General features: G+C 47.6%; 1 protein-coding gene across 2 annotated transcripts in view; it reads left to right on the plus strand.

The window, feature by feature from the left end:
* Positions 1 to 24,072, plus strand: part of UBR1 (ubiquitin protein ligase E3 component n-recognin 1) — a 94,105-nt gene that overhangs the window by 14,240 nt on the left and 55,793 nt on the right. For both annotated transcript variants that reach the window (XM_077322728.1, XM_077322727.1), the window contains exons 5-13: positions 1,036 to 1,166; positions 3,975 to 4,116; positions 4,979 to 5,041; positions 5,260 to 5,383; positions 5,825 to 5,932; positions 6,417 to 6,505; positions 18,416 to 18,514; positions 19,644 to 19,801; positions 21,204 to 21,303. In XM_077322728.1, the coding sequence (XP_077178843.1) occupies positions 1,036 to 1,166; positions 3,975 to 4,116; positions 4,979 to 5,041; positions 5,260 to 5,383; positions 5,825 to 5,932; positions 6,417 to 6,505; positions 18,416 to 18,514; positions 19,644 to 19,801; positions 21,204 to 21,303 (1,014 nt within the window). The remainder of the gene's footprint in view (positions 1 to 1,035; positions 1,167 to 3,974; positions 4,117 to 4,978; positions 5,042 to 5,259; positions 5,384 to 5,824; positions 5,933 to 6,416; positions 6,506 to 18,415; positions 18,515 to 19,643; positions 19,802 to 21,203; positions 21,304 to 24,072) is intronic.

Here is a 24,072-nt window from a genome sequence, read left to right on the forward strand (position 1 = left end):
CCCAGTTCAAGCTGTATAATTGTAGATGCTATACATGGGGGAGGTGCAAGAATTTTATAGAAAAAAGTTGTCTGAAGCTTATCTAGTAGCTTAACTAGGCCTGAGAACCAAATTGGTGAGCCATAGCGTATATGTGGTAGTACAAGTGCCCTGTATGCACTCAAGTGTGCTGGTATATACTGGGTCCCTGGGGTGGGGGGAAGGAATTTCCTTAATGCTAACAGTTTTCTGTTTAACATACTGAATATCCTTAGACGATGATGGATTCAACTGGAATATAATTCCCAAGTATTTAAATTCATTTACCACTTGCATAGAATGTGCATCAATTTTCAACGTTTTGATCAATCTTTGACCAATATAAATTGGATCCATCAGTCAAACAATCAACATCATATTTTACAGTTCCAGATAGCAACCTTGTTCGAGAGGGCAGTGCATAAAAAATAAAAAATAAAAATTATATTATACCACAAAAATGAACTTAAATAGAGGTAAGAATTCACTTCTTGGCCTTTGTGCTGAGATGAAGTGTCATGTCTGTATAATTTGTTCCTTTTTGTATGCTTATCAGAAATGTTAATCTTTGTGTAATTTTGATAGAAACAATATTTCTGATAGTAAACAGGACTTCACTTTGAGTAATTAAGCATAATTGCTAACCCTGTTCCAAACTGTTGGGTTTACTGCTCATTTTTAACCTTTCTGGTACAGAAGTCCCTTTTTGTTTGTGTGGGACAGAGAATGCATAAGTCACATTTTTGCTGTTCATATATCCTTAACACTATTTTGCTCCCTTATATTTGGGAAACAGCCTTCTGGGAGGAGACTGTCCAGAGCCTTGTCCGTCCAGGTCCACCCTGATTGGCCCTCCCCCTCAAGCTCCCGCCCTCCAGGAGCCCAGCCTCCCTTGAGCTGAGGGGTTTGCAGCCAGCCAGGGACCTTCCCCTACCCCTTTCAAAGCCCATTTTAAAAATGGGCTGTGCTACTAGTATAATTATGATTTCTTTCAGCGTTTCTTATTGCTTTCTGCAGAACTCTGAATGTCAGTTGAATGAAGAGCTAATGGCACAAGCAAGGAAAATCTTCCCATCAGTGATAAAATATATTGTAGAAATGACTGTTTGGGAGGAAGAGAAGGAGTTGCCTCTAGAACTAATGACTAGGTAAGTCTAATGCTGGAGTCCAGACTCAGAATTCGTTTCTCTTTCTCTCCATATCTTTACATCTTTTTACAATGTGTGCTTATGATGGCTTGCTCCATTAAAATTATTAGTGAAAAATCTATTAGTAAATAAAACATTGAGTGTTTGTTCAGGATTAAAGAGACATACAATTGTTTAATAAGTAAATCACAGTAATATGATAAATAGAAGAGGAGAGAACCACAGAATAGTCATGTAATTTAGGTACTCTATGGTGGTCTGTCTGCAACTCAGGTTCTACTATTCTGTCATCACAGAATCACAGAGTTGGAAGGGGCCATACAGGCCATCTAGTCCAAACCCCTTATCATGGCGATAAGGGATTTTTTGTTTGTCTGGATATAGTGCTTGGTATACCAAGGCTTCCTATGTATTTAGTCTTTTACTGAAATGAACTTCAGTTTAATAGCACACTTTTCTGTAAGTATAAATCCTGTGTGATACAAGGAAAATCTGGCATGCCTATCTCATATTTATCTTACAGCAGTAATACTAAGGGGCATTTGTATATGATAAATGGGTGGAAGAATAAAGCTTCCCATTGATGTTCCTCACAAATGTTCCGTTTCTCCCCCTCCCCCCGTCCCCTACAGCCAACTTCTGAAAGAGAAAGTAAATCCTCCTGAAGGAATGACAATCTCAGTTGCAGGAGAAAATCAGCAGGGGTGGGAGGTTTGGGTACCACTACAACCACTTGTCTGTTAGTTCTCCATATAAGTACCCTGAAGCTACATTCTCTGAGATTCTGGGGAGGGCAGTATATAAATGTAATAAATATAAATAAGTAAATAAACTGTTATCAATTTTAAAATGAGAAATGGGAGAGAACTGTAATGCCTTCCATGTCAACAAATACAATACAGATAGATTCCTCCAAGACTATTCTACCTTTAAAACAAGTACAATAATTACTTTCAGCGGTGGATCTGCTGCTGGGAGCTCTCACGTATCTTTAAAGCAGAGGGTTTGTTGCTTTTTGTGGAAGAGGAATAATGATTCCTACTAAATTGAGTAACCTCCCCAGAGTGCTAAAGAAGTACAACTGCACTTGGAAACAGAAATGGCAAGACAAAATGGAGAGAACATGGCCACTGGTTTAGTGTGGTACAAAGCTCTCATCCCATCCTAGTATTTTTCCTACCTTGGTCTGAACATCATTTTTTGGATTTATTAATGTTGAAATGCAAACTTACTGATAACTGCATGTTTAAATTTCATGTTCAGTCTGTACTGTTAAATCTCCCAAGAATAATTCGGGATTTTTATTGGACGTTTGGAGGCCACAAGCCAGCCTCAGGAATAGTGGGGAATAAATAAAATAGTAATAATAAAAAATAATAATATTTATTAATGTATGTATTTCAAGCATTTTTATTCCACCTTATCTTCTTGGACACGTAGCTGAACAAATGTAGTAGCCAAGTTGAAAAGGCATAAATTAACAAAAGACAGATTAAAACGTGCTCTTTTACAAATTTTAAAATGTGCTGATACCCAAGAGCATTTAGTGCACAGGATCAGCAAAATCACAGCCAAATCATCTGGAAGTGTTCACCCACCACCATTTTTTTTTTGCAGAATATTTCCTTACTTGCTTTCCTAAAGGTAAAGGTAAAGGTAAAGGTAAAGGTAAAGGTAAAGGTAAAGGTAAAGGTATCTCCTGTGCAAGCACTGGGTCATGTCTGACCCTTGGGGTGATGCCCTCTAGCATTTTCATGGCAGACTCAATACGGGGTGGTTTGCCAATGCCTTCCCCAGTCATTACCATTTATCCCCCAGCAAGCTGGGTACTCATTTTACCAACCTCGGAAGGATGGAAGGCTGAGTCAGCCTTGAGCTGGCTGCTGGGATTGAACTCCCAGCCTCATGGGCAGAGCTTTTAGACTGCATGTCTGCTGCCTTACCACTCTGCGCCACAAGAGGCTCTTTCCTAAATGTAGCAAGGGAGAAAGTTTCCCTTCTCCAGTTTAGCAGGCTGGGCCACTGACCTTGCTGTGGTTGTATGGATGGGGGGGGGGCTTAAAGGGGAGACCCCTATGGGAGAAGGCTATCTGACAAGTATAAATGACACAACAAAGTATATTGGGAGATGCGGTTCAATAAGTATGAGGATCCTAGGCTGTGAGGGGCTTTAAGGATAATAACCAACACTTTGAATTGTGCCTCAAGCAAGTAGTGGCCAGTGCAGTTGCTTTTTGCACAACTCTGACTGTCAGTTGAATGAAGAGCTAATACTTCAAGCAAGGAAAATCTTCCCATTAGTGATAAAATGTAGAAGTGACTGTTAATTTTTATCTAATTCTGCATGCAATTGATGCATGCTGCATCATCTGGATTTTTTCAGTTGCCTTCAATGGCAGCCCCAGGTAGAAAGCATTAAAGTAGTCCAACTTTAAAGTTATGATAACATGCATCAACATTGCCAGGTCAACAGGATCTGGATGAGGATCCAGTGTACAAGCTATGTGTAACTGAAATGTTGCTCCTAGTAGAAATCTGGTTATCCATTATCAAGATCAGGTCCAGGAGCACTCCTAAATTCATACCTTGATCTGTGAGGGAAAGCCTAATTCCATCTAATAATAGATTCTAAATTAGGGAAATATATGTAATTTCTGTGAATCAGTTGTTGATGTATTCCTCTTTTTCTCATGTTAACTCTTCTTCTTCTCTCTTTATATATTGGCTTGAAAGATCCGTGTTACCAGCATTGTGCTGGACTTTTCTAGTTTCTTTTTGGTTACTAAATTTCATTTCATGTTCTTCCAGTGTACAGAAGATGGACAAATACTATTGTGTGCTTTTCAATGATGAGCATCATTCTTATGATCATGTTATCTACAGTCTGCAGAGAGCTCTTGGCTGTGAGCTTGGAGAGGCACAATTATATACCAATGCTATAGACAAAGAGGTTAGTAGTTACACCATTTATTGTGCCATGTGGTAATCCAATTGACACATTCTGTGGTTACTACACATGCAGATTCATCTTAGTAAAGTGATCTCATGATAGTGTGTCAGCTGTACTTGACGGTATAGTTGCCGTGATCTCTTTCCTAGTGTAAGGTCAGGCCATACTATGTCTTCAGTGATAATGTAAAATGATAATTTAACAAAGGTGTGTCTCCTTGATCTTGGACAGTCTCTGCAGGTATACTGAGTTTCTAAAGACTGGGCAGAATATGAATCCAGTAATAAAAAATAAAAAAAAATTGTACAGTTTAGTTTCATATGGGAATTGCTCCTGTTGGAATACTGTAAGTCTGTACAAGATGATGAGAGGAGTGGATACATGAGTTAATCTGTCATTTTTCTTTAGAAATATAGATGCCATGAACTGCCTTGTATTTTTATTTGCAATCCTGCAAGCTTTCCACTTGTGACTAAGGACAACGTAGTTTTATTTGAAGTCTGGTAATTATTTGTGCCACTTCATATGCAAAAAGAAGAATTTGAATTATGACTTGTAGCATACAAGGTAGAGGTAAATCACTGGGCAACATTCCACTAAAAACAAATATTTTATGCTTAGTATTTTGGGAAGTTTATTTTCATGTAGTTATCTCTTATAGCAGCACAAGTGATGTTTTTGACAAATGGTTACTTTAGAGTTACACTTAGACAAAACTACTGAATATTTGTTCCTGTTTAATTTCTTTTTTATCTGTTTTTCTATTCCATCTCTGTCCTTGTTATCATTATCATAATTGAGTAATGCCATTTCTATTAATCATCTCACCTAAGTGTACTACTTCCTCCTTTTTTTTTTCTAGGGTCGGAAGGCTGTTATGAAAGGTACATACGTTGCTTGTCAGGAAGCCAAAGAAGAAATAAAGGTAATTTGTCGCAGTTTTTAATAGCACGTAGTTAATGTAACTGTTTGTTTGGCTGTCTTAATGTACTTGTGTATTCTTGAGAAATGTTTCTTACCACCTTTTATCACATTTGAAAAATTCTAATGTTTGAGTTTTGTAGAGTTTAAAACAAAAATGGCTAAAAGGAGTGGAGAGAATCCTAATAAGCACTCATTCAAATTCTAAATATTATCTTTCAGAAACATTCAAAAAATGTTTCCCAGCACCCTCTTACTGTGAAGGTTCTTCATGCTAATATAATGTCTCATCAGAAATTTGCTTTGCGTCTTGGTTCCTGGTTAAATAAACTTATGAGTTATTCAAGTAAGTAACTTCAGTACCATGTACAAATGCCAGACTATCAACAAGATCTTAATCTGTTTTTTACCTCACATTAATTATGTCTATATAAATGTTCCTTGAAAAATTGATAAAACTATAATTGCTATTTAAATTATTCTCCTATACAAAAGTTATTATAGCGGTAGCTCTTTTTTTCATCCCAACTCTGAACACCTTGCTAGGGTGGATTTGTGGGATGTTTGAGTCATAATTCAGGTTCAGCTGTTCTAGTGCACAGTATAATTTTGGATGGCTGTTAAACTTGCTGATCTGATAGGGAAACACATCCATTTAGACAGTTCGGTTCAATTTATTGCATATAGCCAGTGGCCATTGCAAGACATCCATTTATTGCTATTTCTGGATCATGCGTCATGAGTATCCTCCTAACTCTTCAATTCAAATAATATGCTTCTGACATAGGTGACTTTCGTCAGATCTTCTGTCAGATATGTCTAAAAGATGAAATTGATCAAGAGAAACCTTGTTGTATAAGCACACTTATGCTTTGGGATGCAAACCTGTATAAAGGTCAGTTAGACCAACATTATATCAAAATTCTGTACAATATAAAATGGAAAACATCTTGTTAGTGGCTGTTTGATAGTCAATTTATTGCTGCAGTGTTAATTTTAAAAGGAATGACTGTGTAATTGCTGCAAAATAAACAGCATATTTCATTGGTGATTTGAGAGACGTTTTAATAAAAATCTTTGTGGTGATTTAATGAAATAATGAAAATTTGTTATGGATGATTTAGGATGATCCTGTATTGAGCATGGGATTAGATTAGATGGCTTGTATGGCCCCTTCCAACTCTATGATTCCATGATATGACATGGCTGTTATATATGTAACCGTGTCAATATTTCCTCTTGAATACTTTTTGCTTTATTAATTGTTGTAATAATTCTATTGTTAAATTAGATTCAAATACTAGGTCCATTTTGCTTTTTGACTTCTCTGTCAAAATAAGAGTATTTATGGAAAAGACACTAATTGTTGACTTTTCCAGGAGCAAGAAAGGTCTTGCATGAATTAATCTTCAGCAGTTTTTTCATGGAAATGGAATACAAAAAACTTTTTGCTATGGAATTTGTCAGGGTAAGTTGTGTCTTATATTGCCTTTCATCTTACAGCCGTAGCATCGTCTTTTGCAGCTTTTACTGTTGTGATCTTATGAATGAATGAAATGCCCTCAGCCATTTAATTTTGTGCTAACAATGGAAATTGCTTTAATTTAAACAAATTAGTCCATTAAATAGTTTAACCATTCTTTTGTTCAGTGTGGGTATAATGCACTTTATCCAAATAATAATTTAATATAAAATGGGCTGTATTCAACCAATGTTCATATAATAGCCCTCCTTCCTTTCCATAGCAGTCCACCCAAATACTGCATGGAAGACTAAACAGGGCCCCTAGGAACAGTGTTAGGTAAAACGTAACTGTCTGCTGTGGAGAGGGGGAATTTCAAAACAGATTTTAATTACAAAAGCCCATTAGGCACGGGCCATATTGCCTGCATTGGCTGCAGCAGCACTTCGGAGAAAATCCCCAATAACGCTCGCTGCCGCCACCAGTACAGACGCCTCTCAGCCCAGGGCTACGGTAGACCCGCGTTAAGCGAACGCAGGATCTTCCATAGCTTCCTGGGTAATCCGGGGCTGCGGCGGGCTGGGCTGTGCATAATTGCCAGTGCCAGGCCTGTCGGCCCGCCCAGCCTCAACTTGCAGTGTCCCTTAAGGGACTCCGCACGCCCCTGTAGGCTCCGTGGAGCCACGGAGCTGGCAGGGGTGACTCCCCGCTCCCCCCGGCCCCTCCACACCTCCCCCAGCCCCGCCACTTCATTCGCCTCCGCTGGCCGGGATCCGGCCCTCCTGGCCCTGGCGTACAGTGCATGCACACTACACCGGGGCAACCCAGCATGCCCCGCTCCCGTGCGTACACGGGAAACGGCGGGGCATCATGCCCCGCCTGTCATGACCCCCCCTGGTTCATGCCATCCTGTTCCCGGCTACTCTTGCATATTTTACCTTCTCAGGCCTCTTCTCACCCAAGGCCATAAAGCAATAAACCTGTCCTCTGAGATGTTCCCTCCCTTCCTGTTCTCAGCGGGCGAGGAGGCCCAACAACTGTATCAATCTCACTGTAAGTGTCCTTGCGGAGACAGCCAAATCTCAACAATGTGCCATCTCCCCGATAAGGCACCTGGCCATCTGGTAGCCTGAGAACAGAACCCCCTTTTGCCTCTCTACCCACTCTCCCGCCAAATCTCCAGCGCACCCCTCCCTTATTTGGTGTACCCTATATCTACCCCACCCGTTTCACTTGTACTTTGTTATTATCAAGATCTTTGCTTAGGAAGATCTTGGCCTGCTTTAGCTTTCTGTGGACTTTGCCTAATAAAGCTCTTCTTGGAAATTTGCAACCGACTGTTGGATTTCGGATGTGCTTTCACTTGGGACTCCACAGGCTGGGCTCAGCCTGATTCCTGACAAATTGATAATAACCACTTCTCCCTGTTAATCCATCCGTTGGTGCGCCTCGCTTCCCATGGCCGCGGCAGCCCCGGAGGACTCAGGGTTAGACATCGTGGAACAGTCCCCGGACGGGGGCCGGCAACGCCTGATCATCCACGTTCCCATCGAAGAGCGGGCGGAGGACGGCGCCACCACGGTACTGTTGACCACCCCTCCAGACGCCGGAGCCGGAGACGTCCCCCCCGACACCGAGGACCACCGATCCCCGCCATGCCAGAGCCCCACGAAGGAGTCTGCGAGTGCGGCGGGGAAATCGCCCCCACCCTCCCTCGAGGAAGAGGACGAGGACCCTCCCAGCGACCCAGGAGATGCGGACCGCCTGGTCGAAATGGGGCGCCAGGTGGGGGTCGACTTCACCAGAGAAGGACCCCAGCAACTTGTCCCGGTCGAAGAACTCGAGAGCCTGATGCTACGCGTGGGGGACCAACGACGAGAAAACGAAGCCCTTCGCCGGGCCCTGCGCCAAGCCGAGTCCCGTCGGGAGCATTGGAGCGCCCCCCCCGACTCCGAGAGGGAGAAGAGAGGCCGACTCTCCCTTCCCGCATCACTACCAGGCAATCCAGCTGCCCAGGCCACCCGAGCTGCTATGCGCCCCCCTGTGGGCCCCGCTGTCAAGCCCAAACACCACAGCACCCCGTCCCTGGGGTACGGGACTCTAGACACCGGGGGGACCGCGACCATGGGTCTGATCTCGACGTTCGCTCCCCCCAAATATCTGACCTACTCCCGTCCGGCCGGAGCCATGACCTGGCTGGAGGAGGAAGATGTCGACACCGGACCCGAGCTCGAGCCGGGACCCGATCGGGGCGCAGCCTTCACAGAGATCCCCCCTCACCACGAACCTCGTCGTCGGAGGAGGGATGCCTCACCATCACGTTCCCGGCCGGGGGGCCAGGACCCCGTCACGTTTCTGTCGGGTCCCTGGGGGGAGCCCCCGACGAGAACCCCCACTCCCCCGAACCCGGCCCCACCGCCCCGCGATCGTCACCTGGCCGGGGATTGGATTCATCCGACAGCCCCGAGGAGGGGGACCTATGCTCCGCTTGCCGCAGCCGCCCCACCTCCCCAGCCCCAACCTCCACCGCCGCTCGCCCCGCCACCCTCGCCGGTCCCCCTGCAGCCACCCAATCAGCCGAACAACGGGGCCGCCCGCGGCGGCCGCCACGACAATTTGGGGGGCCGGAAATTCAAGGTGAAGTTCGATGGTACTTCGGAGAGTCTCACCTATTTTTTGATTATGGTGGATGGCTTCTTGGCGGAATGGGGCGATACGTTTACGGACGAGGCCGATTTAGTGCGCACGCTGGGCTGCAACCTAGAGGGCAAGGCAATGGACTGGTGGGTCACCCAGTACGAGAGGGGGACGGCGGCAGCCACCTCCTTAGAATCCTTCAGGGTCGCCCTCCGTACGGCTTTCCGCGACCCTTTCCGTGAGCGGAAGGCGACGGAGGCGCTAACTAAGCTGAAACAACGGGGGAGGCCCCTGATGGACTATGTAATTGACTTCCGGGCCATCTCGGACCGAATCACTACCTTAAACGAGACCCAGGTCATCAACGCCTTCCTGGACGGCCTCGACCGCCCAGTGGCCGACGGGATTTTCAACCGGGGGCCACCGGAAGACGGGGACCTCCAGCAGTGGATTGACGCCGCGGGGGTGATCGAAACAAACCTCGCGAATTACCGCGCCTACCAGCGTCGCCAGGAGGCGGCCCGCCTGCTCCGTTCGTCACGATCCGACAAGACCCCAAGCGCCCCGAAGCTGATGGCCTCACAGCCTGCCCCAACCAGTGCGCCAGACAGGGAGAGGCGTAAACAATCGGGTCTCTGCCACGAGTGTGGGGGGAAGGGACACTTCGCCTCGGTGTGCCCAACGCGCCTGGCGAAATCCAAATCCCCCTCCCAGCAGGATAGAGGCCAGCGCCCCCCGGACAAGCGCCCGGCCGACCGCCAACGTCCGTCCGACAAATCTGCGGGAAAGTCCGGAGGGACCCGGGCGCTCCTCGCTCCTGTCTCCCCCGCGACGGAGGCGGAAATTTCCTCCCAGACCAGCCCCGAGTCCTCCCAGTCGGACAGCTCGGGAAACGAGGACGGTCCGTCATGCCGGGCGCCCCTCGGCGGACCCTCCCTGTCGGCACTCCGGCGCCCCCAAGACGAATCCTACCCCCCATCCTCCTCCCGGCGGTACTAATCAACGAGGAGGCCGACACCCGGGTGGAGGTCCAGGTCTGCGTAGACTCCGGCTGCTCCACGTCTCTGGTGACCCCCGGGATCGCGCAGGCCCTCGCCGCCCGCCAGGAGGACCTGGCCAAGCCCATAATAATGCGCCAGGTGGACGGCGCCCCGGTTGGGGGGGACGCCATTCGTCACGCCACCAGCGCCCTGGCCCTAAATCTGGGGTCCCACTGGGAACGAATCTCCCTCACGATCGCCCCCGTGGCCGGCTTCTCCATCCTACTCGGCATGGACTGGATGGACCTTCACCGCCCCGAGATCGACTGGGACGAGAAGCGCCTCGTCTTTTCCCACCCGAACTGCAGGCTGCACTTCTGGTATCGGGACCAGCCGGACGCGCCGCCCGTGGCCGTCGCGGGGACCGTGGTCCCGTGGTCCGAGAGCCCAGCCATGCTCAACCCCTGGCTGCGGGCGATGGGCCTCTACTCGGACCCCGATGACACCATCCCGGCCTGCTACCGCGACCTCGCTGAAGCTTTCTCGGAGGAGGAATGCAACCAGCTGCCCCCACACCGCCCGACGGATTGCGCCATCGAACTGGTGCCAGGGGCCAAACTCCCGAAGGCCAAACTCTACAACATGAGCCCGGCAGAGCTTCGGGAGCTTCGCGCCTTCGTCGACAAAAACCTGGCCCGGGGCTTCATCCGCCCGGCCACTTCTTCCATGGCAGCGCCAGTCCTATTCGCCAAAAAGAAGGACGGCACCCTCAGGCTTTGCACCGACTACCGAGCGATCAACGCGGTCTCCAGGGTCAACGCCTACCCCCTCCCCCTCATCAAGGACCTGCTCAGCCGCCTGGGGGAAGGGCGCATCTTCACCAAACTGGACTTGCGAGACGCCTATTTCCGGGTCCGCATCGCCGAGGGGGACGAGTGGAAAACGGCTTTTAACACCCCATTGGGACAGTTCGAGTACCTCGTCATGCCGTTCGGGTTAAGCGGCTCTCCGGGCGTGTTTATGAACGTTATCAACGAAGTTTTGCATGATTTGCTGTACCGGGGGGTGGTGGTTTACCTGGATGATGTGTTGATTTATTCCCGGGGGGAGGAGGAGCACACGGCTCTCGTCCGAGAAGTCTTACGCCGCCTGGCGAAACACAAGCTGTACGCCAAACTCCCGAAATGTGAGTTTCACAAACCCCAGGTCGACTTTTTGGGCTACCGGGTTTCGGGGGAGGGGATTGGGATGGACCCCGCGAAGGTCCAGGCGGTCCTCGATTGGGAAATTCCCCGGACCCGTAGGCAGCTTCAATCCTTCCTCGGGTTTGCCAACTTCTACCGTGACTTCCTCCCAGGGTTCTCCAAGGTGACCCTGCCCCTCACCGATCTCCTAAAGACCAAAGGGAAAGGGGCCAGGGATGGCCGTCCGGGGGCGCCACTACCGTGGACCCAGGACTGCACGCAAGCCTTCGAACACCTCAAACACCTGTTCACCTCCGAGCCCATCCTGGCCCACCCAGAGATCGATAAGCCCTTCGTGGTGCAAGTCGACGCCTCCAACGAGGCGGTCGGGGGGGTTCTCCTCCAAAGGGGGGAGGGGGGCAAGCTCCGGCCCTGTGCCTACCTCTCCCGCAAGTTCTCCCCCACCGAGCGGAACTGGCCCATTTGGGAAAAAGAGGCGGCGGCGGTCAAAACCGCCCTGTCCACTTGGCGGCACTTCCTTGAGGGTTCCCCCATCCCCTTCGAAGTCTGGACCGACCACAAAAACCTCGAGGCCCTGCGAAAGCCCCGCACGCTCAGCGCGAAGCAAATTCGGTGGGCGGACTTTTTCTCCCGATTCGACTTCACCCTCGTCCACATCCCGGGGCGCAAGAATTTCATGGCGGACGCCCTCTCCCGCATGTTCCCGGGAGAACACCGCCCCTCCCGGGTGGACACGGTCTTTACCCCCAAGCAGTTGGGGCTCTTGGCTCAAACCCGCAGCCAGACCAAGGCGGGGCGCCCGGCCCAGGGCCCCCCCCAGGTTCGCCAGGGCCCCCCACGGGGCCGCTCTCCATTCCCATGTCAGAATTTCGGTCGGCCCTGGGCCCGGACCCGCAACTCGCTAACCTCCGCTCGCAGCTTCGTGCCCACGAGGGGGTCTGGTACAAAGGGGAGCGCCTGTACGTCCCCGCCTCGATGCGCAAGACCATCCTGGAATTGTGCCACGACAGCAAGGCGGCGGGCCATTTTGGCTTCCTAAAAACTTGGGGACTGCTTCGCCGCCAATTCTGGTGGCCGGGGGCCCGCCGAGACGTGGGAAAATACGTCGCGGGCTGCCCAGTGTGCCTTGCGCACAAGCGGGGGGTGGGTAAACCCCAGGGCCTCCTTAAGCCCCTGGAAATTCCCGACCGCCCCTGGGAGATCATCTCCATGGACTTCATCACCGACTTGCCCCCCAGCCAGGGGAAGACGGTGATTTGGGTGGTAGTGGACCAATTCTCAAAGCAGGCGCACTTCGTCCCCTGCCCAGGGTTGCCCACTGCGCAGCGCCTGGCCGAGTTGTTCGTCACCCACGTGGTGCGCCTCCATGGTTTCCCCCGCAAAGTGATTAGCGACCGGGGGGCACAGTTCGTTGCCAAATTCTGGGGGGCCCTCATGGACCTGGCAGGAGTGTCTAGGGGGCTAAGCTCCGCGTACCACCCCGCCACAAATGGTCAAACCGAGAGGGTCAACCAAGTGCTCGAGCAGTACCTCCGCTGCTTCCTGAACTACCATCAGGACGATTGGGTTTCCCTCCTGCCCCTCGCTGAATATGCCTACAACAACGCCCCGCACTCAAGCACGGGAAAGGCCCCCTTCGAAGTGGTTCACGGCTACGCCTCACCCCCCTTTCCCACTCTCGTGAAGCCGCCGGGTGATCCCACAGCCTCCCCGCCTGGGGTGGACGAATGGGCAACCCGGGTGCGGGAGGCCTGGGGGGAGGTAACGGAGTCCCTCACAAAGGCCAAGGCCGATTTTAAGAAATGGGCTGATCGCAAGCGCCAGCGCCCCCCTGTGTATGAGGTGGGGGACGAGGTGTACATCTCCACAAAAAACCTCAAAAACAGGCGGCCGTGCAAGAAGCTGAGCTACCAGTTTGTGGGCCCCTTTAAGGTAACCCAAGTGCTGAACGAAGTCACCGTGCGGGTAGAACTCCCGAAGACCTACCGCAAAGTTCACCCGGTGTTTCATGTTAGCCTGCTCAAAAAGGCTCCCCCACCTGATAAGTGGCACCCCCAGTCCCGTCCACCTCCCCCCGTCATGGTGGGGGAAGAAACGCACTACGAATTGTCCGACATTGTCGATTCTCGCTTGTTCCGCAAACAATTGCAGTATCTGGTTTCTTGGAAGGGCTTCCCCGACTCTGACAATGAATGGGTGGACGCGGAGGACATCGCCGCCCCGATTCTCCTCCGCAAATTCCACTCCCGCTTCCCCGATAAGCCGGGCCCTACCCCCATAGCTGCGGGGGCTTGAGGACGAGGGGGACGGGAGGGGGCCTTAAGGGGAGGCGAGTGTCATGACCCCCCCTGGTTCATGCCATCCTGTTCCCGGCTACTCTTGCATATTTTACCTTCTCAGGCCTCTTCTCACCCAAGGCCATAAAGCAATAAACCTGTCCTCTGAGATGTTCCCTCCCTTCCTGTTCTCAGCGGGCGAGGAGGCCCAACAACTGTATCAATCTCACTGTAAGTGTCCTTGCGGAGACAGCCAAATCTCAACAATGTGCCATCTCCCCGATAAGGCACCTGGCCATCTGGTAGCCTGAGAACAGAACCCCCTTTTGCCTCTCTACCCACTCTCCCGCCAAATCTCCAGCGCACCCCTCCCTTATTTGGTGTACCCTATATCTACCCCACCCGTTTCACTTGTACTTTGTTATTATCAAGATCTTTGCTTAGGAAGATCTTGGCCTGCTTTAGCTTTCTGTGGACTTTGCCTAATAAAGCTCTTCTTGGAAATTTGCAACCGACTGTTGGATTTCGGATGTGCTTTCACTTGGGACTCCACAGGCTGGGCTCAGCCTGATTCCTGACACCGCCACAATGGCATGGCACCAGCGCGGGGAAGCTGATGCCATGCATGAAGGGCCTTAGGGACTCACCCCTGAAGAAATTATAGTTTACTTAAAATTGTGAGAATAAATACATAATAATAAGTTTGCATCATTTATAGATAATTCTGAATCCTATGAAATAAGACAAATTCAGGGGCTTGGGTGTAGTGATGTGCGAGCAGAAATGTAACATTGTGTTTTAAATTAACTGTGTTTTTTTCCTTGCATTTCTACTTGCACAAGTGGTCTGGCAGAAGGAGAAATTTTGTACTGGACTTAACCCTCTAAATGGAAAGAGATCACCCTTCCATTTTATAAATATTCTACTCAGTGGATATGGTGATCAGTTAGAACAGCTCAAACTAAAATTGTAGGGTGTAATTGATTGGTGCTACTTATTATAAAGCCAGTATTTTATATACTGTAAAATGTTACTTATAAGATACTTGAAAGAACTGAAACTAATTCCCCCCTTCTATAGTTAATAAACTTGGCACAATATGTAGTAATTTAACAGCACAAAAATCTTGCTTAGAAAGAATGTGAGCATGTGAAATCAATTAATCTTAACTGTTAGAGATGGTGCTCCAACCACTTGATCATCTTAGTTATACTTGTCAATACTCCAATATCAGTTTTTGTAGATACAGTGACTAGAAAGGCAACATTATTTCAACTGCAGGTAGTCACTGACAGTTCAGCCAGGCTCCATGCAACATATAATTTAAAGTTTGGATTTTTGCCCAGTGGCCATCATTTTATACCTAACATGATACACTGTTGTCTACTGGGAAAGCCACTTTGGTGTAGTGGTTAGGAGTGCGGACTTCTAATCTGCCATGCTGGGTTCGATTCTGCGCTCCCCCACATACAGCCAGCTGGGTGACCTTGGGCTCGCCACAGCACTGAAAAAACTGTTCTGACCGGGCAGTGATATCAGGGCTCTCTCAGCCTCAACCACCCCACAGAGTGTCTGTTGTGGGAAGAGGAATGGGAAGGCGACTGTAAGCCGCTTTGGGCCTCCTTCGGGTAGAGAAAAGCGGCATATAAGAACCAACTCTTCTTCTTCTAATTCAGTTTGGAGAGGTCTCTTTGGAACTCTACATGGTCTACTTTGTTTCTCAGCCTCATTATTAATTTGGTATCCTCTGGAAACTTGGCCATTTTGCAGTTTGCCCTTGTTGCAGATAATTTATGAACAAATCAAATGGCACCTGACTTTCTTGATACTTGTGGAATCCTGTGTTTATAGACAGTGGCTTGGATCCCATAGTAAATCTCTGCTAATGAAAGGCATTTCCTTTAGTGGAACAGAACACTCTTGCCTTCCTGCTGCTGATGCATCCTGAAATGCTGTTCCTTGGTAGACAGGAGAGAAGAATTAGCATAGCTCATCTCTTGCCTTCTGCTAGAGGCAGTTTAGCAACCTCTGCTTATCTTTTGAAGTGAGCTTTCTGTTTGCCAATCACCTCACCCCTTGGCATCACTCAAGATTCATAATGACAGTAAGCAAAGAGTGGGAATAAGTTAGCCCAGATGATACTTAGCTACTGCTAGCAGGCCTTTTCTAATTTCCCTGCTCTCTCCCTTCTTCAGGTAAGAGCCTTAACTACACTGATCAATTCAGGAGATCCATTGGTTTTATTAGTTTAACCCATCTTCAGGGGATTTTTCTTTACTGCAAATTTAGAATTGCAAGTCTTCATTAACACATGCTTGCTTTGTCAGGGAGCCCAATGCATCCTACATATATATGCCCCTTGTCTGTTGAAAGGTTTTTATTTAAGTTGGCTTTTTGCTCCTTCATTTTCTTCCTGAGTTCCACTGTCCTCCCTCCTTCCCTTCCCTCCCTTCCTCGTGGGTCAGGGTGGTTTACAGTAAAGATTCTTAGTACAAATACAGAACAAGTATTATATTTATGAACTTAAAACATTTCTAACATTATATCATTATCATTGTAACTGTATAACTGTTAACTGCACATCTGTGGTTCACTTTTCTGAAAGTATTGCCGGATTAGGAGTTGTTATAAGCTTCTGCTGGGTTCAGTTGGTGGTGGGACGGCCTTCTGGGGGCTCTAGGTATTGGTGTTGTTTCTTGACCTTGACTGAAAGCTTGGTGGAAAAGCTCTGTTTTGCAGATCCTGTGGGAATTGTTTTAGTGCTGGAAGGGCCCTGATCTGTTCTGGGAGCTCATTCTGTCAAGTGGAAGCCAGGACAGAGACATCCCTGTCTCTGGTTGAGGCCCGACAAGTCTCCCTGGGGCCAGGGATCACCAGTTTGTTTTAATTTATAAAGTGTAGCACTCTCGGGGGGGGGGGCATAGGCAGGGAGGAGGTCCATCAGGTACCCAGGGCCCAGACCATATATGGCATTGAAGATAATTATCAGAACCTTAAGCCTGATCCGGTATTTAACTGGTAAACAGTGTGGCTATTGGAGTATGGGCAGGATGTGGGCCTTCCAAGTTATTCCCCTGAGAACCCTGGCTGCTGTGTTGTAGCTTCTGGATCAAGGATAAGGGTAGGTCTGTGGTAGAGTGAGTTGCAGAAATCCTGTCTGGAGGTGACTGTTGCATGGATTGCTGTGGCTAGGTGTTTTGGGACTAGATAGGCCACTAGTAGCTTGGCTTGATGTAAGTGGAAGAATGCCAGCCATGCTACTCTTGTGACCTGTTCCTCCATGGAGGTTACACCCAGTTTCTGGCTGAGTGTGCTACTAGTAGCTGCACCCCATCCAGGTGGGGCAATTGTGGTTCCTTGCTGGGACCCTTCCTACCAAACCACAGGACCTCCATCTTGAAGGACTGAGTTTCAGATGGCTCTGCTTGAGCTATCCCATCACTGCTTCCAGACATCTGCCTAATGAGTCTGGGGGTGAAACAGGGTGGCCATCCATCAGGAGGAAGATCCGGGTGTCATCGGTGTATTGATGACATCCGAGTCCGAACCTCTGTATTTGTTATTGTTGTTGTTATGTGCGAAGTCGTGTCCGACCCATCGCGACCCCATGGACAATGATCCTCCAGGCCTTCCTGTCCTCTACCATTCCCCGGAGTCCATTTAAGTTTGCACCTACTGCTTCAGTGACTCCATCCAGCCACCTCATTCTCTGTCGTCCCCTTCTTCTTTTGCCCTCGATCGCTCCCAGCATTAGGCTCTTCTCCAGGGAGTCCTTCCTTCTCATGAGGTGGCCAAAGTATTTGAGTTTCATCTTCAGGATCTGGACTTCTAAAGAGCAGTCAGGCCTGATCTCCTCTAGGACTGACCGGTTTGTTCGCCTTGCAGTCCAAGGGACTCGCAAGAGTCTTCTCCAGCACCAGAGTTCAAAAGCCTCAATTCTTTGACGCTCGGCCTTCCTTATGGTCCAACTCTCGCAGCCATACATTGCAACTGGGAATACCATAGCCTTGACTAAACGCACTTTTGTTGGCAGGGTGATGTCTCTGCTTTTTAGGATGCTGTCTAGATTTGCCATAGGTTTCCTCCCCAGGAGCAAGCGTCTTTTAATTTCTTTGCTGCAGTCCCCATCTGCAGTGATCTTGGAACCCAGGAAAATAAAATCTGTCACTATCTCCATTTCTTCCCCATCTATTTGCTAGGAATTGAGAGGGCCGGATGCCATGATCTTTGTTTTCTTGATGTTGAGTTTCAAGCCAACTTTTGCACTCTCCTCCTTCACCCGCATCAACAGGCTCTTTAGTTCCTCTTCACTTTCTGCCATTAGAGTGGTACCTCTGTATTAACCAGATGTAAATATGATGTAGGTTTAGACGCAAGAGGAAATCTTATGAAAGCAGCTAGAAGAATGTATCTTCCCCTGGCAGCTTGTTTGTCCCAAAACTTTTACGTGAGGATCAGGAAAAATCTGTTCTAGAATAAGAACTGTTGTGGGCATGTGAGAAATTTAAAATCTTGCTTATAAATATTTTGAATTTTAATATGTTTCAGGAGTATTCCCCCTTGTTTGTTTTGCTTGCTTATTTACTTTGCTTGTGCCTTGCCTTAACCTTCAATGGGGACCCAATGTAACTTGCATTGTTTTCCTTGTTACCCTCACAACAGCCCCTGTGTGATAGGTTAGGGTGAGAAAGAGAGTGACTAGTTCAGGGTCATGCAGCACACCTTTGAACCTCCCAGATCCTACTCCAACACTCATACCGTTGCATCACACTGGTGTGGGAACTCAATCACAAGTCTCTCATTTTCTTGTCTTCACAGTATTACAAAACACTACAGAGAGACTACATCAAGGATGACCATGAAAAGCAGATCTCTGTGACGGCATTTTCAGTTCAGATTTTCACCGTTCCTACATTGGTGTGTACAGCTTAGCATCCAAGTAGATATAACTACATGTTATATTTTTGTTAAGCTATGTTGTGTTTTAATTAAGTCGTGTTAATATTTTGCATGTTAAGTGACATACCAAAGGAAAAAGTTGATTACGTTTGCATTGAAATAATTTCTATTTGCATTCCTATTTGATTTGGTATGTTGGCATTCAGTGAAAATCAGAAGTTGTGCAAATTAATTCTCAACCTGTGATGATTCCTGGCCTATCTTAGTCATTAGTGCTATAAAACTTTAAAACCTCAGTGTTCATTTGCCATGGACACTGCTTACCTGTTGCTGTTGAGTATAACTATGAAAGAGGTAGAAAGGCCAATATGATCCAGTGAAAGTGACTTGCTCTTAGCAAACTGCAGTGGAGTGGGTGAAGGCAAGGAAGTCCCACTGAAAGAGCTCCCCCACCCTGCCTTTGGCTCAAGTATGGAAGAAAAATGAAACTAAATCTAAACACCGCCGCGGGCGCCGCGGACTAAATAATTCGTTAGGGGCTTCTGGGGCGGGATGTGTCCGTGATGAGGAAGGGTCCGGATTGGACCCTTCCTCTGGACAGACAATCGGAGGGACCAATCGACAGGCGCGAAGCGCCTGCTGATTGGTCCCTCTGATTCCCAGCCCCAGCAACTGTGAGCCGCACATAGCGCGGCTCGCAGTTGCTCCCGGCCTGACGCCCCAGGGAGCCCCCGGCAGTCGCGACTGCCGGGGGCTCCCTGCCCGGTGGCCTGATGCGGCGAGAGGCACGAAGCGCCTCTCGCCGCATCAGGCCGCCCCCTCAAAGAGCCGCCGCCCCAGAGAGCTGACACAGAGGACCGCCGCTGGGGGACACTCACAAAGGTTCGTTCCTAGCGCCCACTGTATTCCTCATACAGCGGGCTATATTACTAGTCCTATTATATTTTGCTAGTGAAAGCATGAGAATCACTTCATAATCTATCAATTATAGCATTGTACAGATTCCTTCACTATCATTTGTGTAAGCATTGGTACAACGACACTAATGGTTATGTTCTTTTATTAATTTGAAATTTATTAATTTGAAAAAGTGTCCTAGTAACTGTTTCAGAAGAATAGTTCTACTGAAATGTGTTTTCCTTCTTAGGCACGGCATCTCATTGAAGAGCAAAATGTCATCACTGTCATAACAGAGACACTGCTTGAAGAGCTGCCAGAATATCTGGACAAAAATGGCAAGTTCAATTTCCAGGGTTACAGCCAAGAGAAACTAAGCAGAGTGTATGCAGTCATATGTGACCTCAAGTAAGCATTTCCTTTTATGAAAAACAGCATGTACTTCAATAACAGGAGGCGTTTTTCCCTGTCTCCGTATTTGCCCATTAAACAGGGAAATGTTTGTATGACTTGGGATATGTGTTGTGAAACGTATTTTGATAGGATTGTTAGTTAGAATGTCTACTGCTGTTAGCCAGGGAGTCCACCTAACCCTACTTCTTTCAAAGACAAACAGTTTTTGATTGCTTTAGAATTATTGTCAACAGTTGTGTTGGCCATGAACTAGGTATTGAGGCAATCCAGCAGAAACAGAGAAAAAAATGATTGTTTGTGGTGTTACCCCTGCTGCCGAACTGGCAGATCATACTGTGCCAACAAGGCATGCAACAGAACTGGTTGGAGCTGCTGGGTCCACTGCCCAGCTGGCTGGCACAGACAAGTGTACTTGGTGTACCTAGGCAGTGAAGCAACACCAGCCCACAAGGCCTCTCTTTCTCTGGAAATGGAAAAGCCTGTGTGTCAAGCCTGCCCCACAGGACAGGACAGTGGAGAGTGGGGCATGTCAAGGGTGTGTTAAGCTATTTAAACTCTTCCAGATAGAAGCATAGGTAGAAGATGTCAGAGCTGCTCCTCTCTTCTTGACTGAGGTTGCCAAAATGCAGAGCGGGGACAAGGAGTAGCTCAATGGGAGAAGGAAGACTAGGTTGAGCTGGAACTCCTTTCCCTCCAAGTGTATTTGAGTGGTGGAAGAAGAGCATTCTCCTCCACCTGGGAAGAAACAGAAGAGGGTCTGATGTTGATTCAACCCTCTCATCTCAATCCAAGTCATCCCTGAGCTGGTTGAAACCACAGCTGTACTGCTGGCCTTCACTCAGTCTCTCTTTCCTTATCATATTGCTTTGCTGTCCCGAGGACATAGTTGCCAGTTGGATTCTGGAAATTAAGATATGCCTTGGATATAAATGATCACATTTTGCTTTATGTTTTGTCTCCCTAAACTATAATTACTTGTTCTGACAAAATTTGGGCAGTGGATATTAATTGTCATTGGCAATTTACCCTTCCACATTTCAACCAGGCTACAACAAGTCATCAAAATCAGTGGTTTTTTCATAGAATCATAGAGTTGGAATGGTCATCTAGTCCAACCCCCTGCAGAATGCAGGAAATTGACAACTACCTGCCTACTCACAGTGACCCCAATTACATGCCTGTATGTTCCCCCGCAAAACAACAACAAGAACAACAACCAGCCGAATTTCTGGCCAGCCTGGCCTGGAGGAAATTCACCTCCCTGTGCAGATTTCCAGAATCCTGACCAGCCCTATATAACTAATTCTATATTGCTTGTCTTTGAAGCAGTGTTTTTAATGAAGGCAGGCAACTTCTGAATGTGTGAAATTATACAAAGAACTTTTTCAATTAACAGATACATTTTGATCAGTAAGCCTACAGTATGGACAGAAAAACTGCGGGAACAATTTTTGGAAGGGTTCCGGTCTTTCCTGAAGGTTCTCTCTTGCATGCAGGTACTGTGTGTTAGTGGCACATATCTAATTTGACTTTGAGTATAATTGAATTACACTGAAAATACAGTGATGGGATAATGACCAGTTTGCACTAGTGTATTCGAATGTAGTACTGTTTCATAACATGAAATAATAAAGATTCTGTAAATATTTTTAAGAGAATCTAAAGTCTAAAGCAATAACATTTGATTTCAAGAGAGTGAACTTTACAAAAATGAGGTCAGTAGTTAAAAAAAGATGAAAGGGAAACAAGGTTAAATCCATGGAATAAGTTTGGAAATTATTTAAACCCACACTAATTGGAGCCCCAATAGAATGTAACCCCCAGGTTGGGAAGCATACTGCTGAGTCTAAAGAATGCTTGCATAGTTATCTACCCCACTCGAGGAAGCCATAAAAAGCAAAAAGGCTTCTTTTGGAATGTGGAAAGCCTGTTCCCCTGAAGCCAACAGAAGGGAATACAGGATATGACAAAAGAATTATCAACTAATAGGTGTGCAAAAAGAATTAAAGAAGCATATTACTAAAACATTGGCAAGCATTTCTTTAAATACATCCACAACAGGAAACCAGCCAGAGAAGCTGTTGGGCCTTTGACCACAGAATAAAAGGATTCCTAAAGGAAGATGGGGACCGGGCAGAGAAGCTCAATGAATCTTTGTATCTGTGTTCACTGTGGAAAGTGTGGGACATGTAACCAAGCCACAGACACTATTCTCAGGAAGAGAGTCTGAAAAACTGTATCTAACTGAGGTGACAAGACATGAAGTTTTAGACCTGTTGGAGAAATTCAAAACCAGTAAGTCTTTAGATGCTATCGGCATACAACCAAGAGTTCTTAGGGAACTCAAGTGTTGGTTTACTATCCTGTATATAAACTTGTCAATAAAATCAACAAATGTACCAGAAGACTGGAGAGTAGCAAACATCACAAGGGGTCCAAATGGGAACCAGGAAATCACAAACTAATGAGCCTAATATCTGTCTCAGACAAATTAATTGAAACTGTATTAGGCACATAGAGAAGCAAAGGGAAACAAGCAAGAAATCACCATAGCTTCCGGTAAGGGAAGTCCTGCCTCACCAACCTATTGGAGTTCTTTTAGAGAATGAATGTGCAGGTAGATAACAGTGACCCAGTAAACATTTCATACCTAGTACATCACCAAAGACTTCTGAGCAAGCTTAGCAGTGATGGAGTAATAGGACGGGTTCTCTTATGGATTAAATATTGGTTAAATGACATAAAGCAAGAATAAATGGACAGTATTTGCAATATGCAAATTTGCAATTTGCAAGCAGTGGGGTCCCACTAGGATCAGTATTGGGACTGATACTATTTAAATTATTCATAAATGATCTGGAACTGGAGGTGAGCAGTGTAGTGGCCAGATTTGCAGATGACACAATGCTATTCAGGGTGGTGAAAGCCAGGACTGACTCTAAAGAGCTCTAGAACGATCTCCACAAATTGGGGGAATGGGCTACAGTGTGACAAATGAAGTTCAGTGTAGATGAGTGTAAGGTGCCATATATTGGGACAAAAAAAAATCCAACTTCAAGTATAATGTAATGCAGCGGTCCCCAACCTTCTTGTAGTCGGGGACCGCCTCCGAGGGTGGGAGAGAGCCGGCGGCCCGGCCACAGCAGCTGCCACGCATACGCGTTTTCGCCACTAGGTGGCACTAACGCGCATGCGCAGAGCAGACGTACGTGCACGTTTTCGCCAGCAGGGGACGCAAACACACATGCGTGGCGGCTCCGCGCGTGCGCGTTTACGTTGCTGGCGTGCCAGCGGCCGCGCCTGCCTCTTCCCCCCTCTCGCTGCGGGGGGAGGGGAAGGCAGGCGCGGCCGCTGGCAGCCCGGTACCATGGCCTTAACAGCTCGGTACCGGGCCGCAGACCGGGGGTTGCAGACCTCTGATGTAATGGATTTTTTACTTGCTCGGCCTGAGAGGGAAAGAAATGCAGCTGCTAGGGTCCTCACAGGGACACGTTGGAGGGCTCATATCCAGCCTGTGTTGAGGCAGCTGCATTGGTTGCCAGTTGCTGCCCGGATCTGTTTCAAGGTTTTGGTATTGACCTTTAAGGCCATTTGCGATCTGGGACCCACGTATCTGAAGGACCGCCTTTTGCCCTATAATCATAGAATCATAGAATTATAGAATCATAGAGTTGGAAGGGGCCATACAGGCCATCTAGTCCAACCCCCTGCTCAACGCAGGATTAGCCCTAAGCATCCTAAAGCATCCAAGAAAAGTGTGTATCCAACCTTTGCTTGAAGACTGCCAGTGAGGGGGCGCTCACCACCTCCTTAGGCAGCCTATTCCACTGCTGAACTACTCTGACTGTGAAAAACTTTTTCCTGATATCTAGCCTATATCGTTGTACTTGAAGTTTAAACCCATTACTGCGTGTCCTCTCCTCTGCAGCCAGCAGAAACAGCATCCTGCCCTCCTCCAAGTGACAACCTTTCAAATACTTAAAGAGAGCTATCATGTCCCCTCTCAACCTCCTTTTCTCCAGGCTGAACATTCCCAAGTCCCTCAACCTATCTTCATAGGGCTTGGTCCCTTGGCCCCAGATCATCTTCGTCGCTCTCCTCTGTACCCTTTCAATTTTATCGATGTCCTTCTTGAAGTGAGGCCTCCAGAACTGCACACAGTACTCCAGGTGTGGTCTGACCAGCGCCATATACAATGGGACTATGACATCTTGTGATTTTGATGTGATGCCTCTGTTGATACAGCCCAAAATGGCATTTGCCTT

This window comes from Paroedura picta, chromosome 2, assembly GCF_049243985.1.
Source record: "Paroedura picta isolate Pp20150507F chromosome 2, Ppicta_v3.0, whole genome shotgun sequence".
NCBI lineage: Eukaryota > Metazoa > Chordata > Lepidosauria > Squamata > Gekkonidae > Paroedura > Paroedura picta.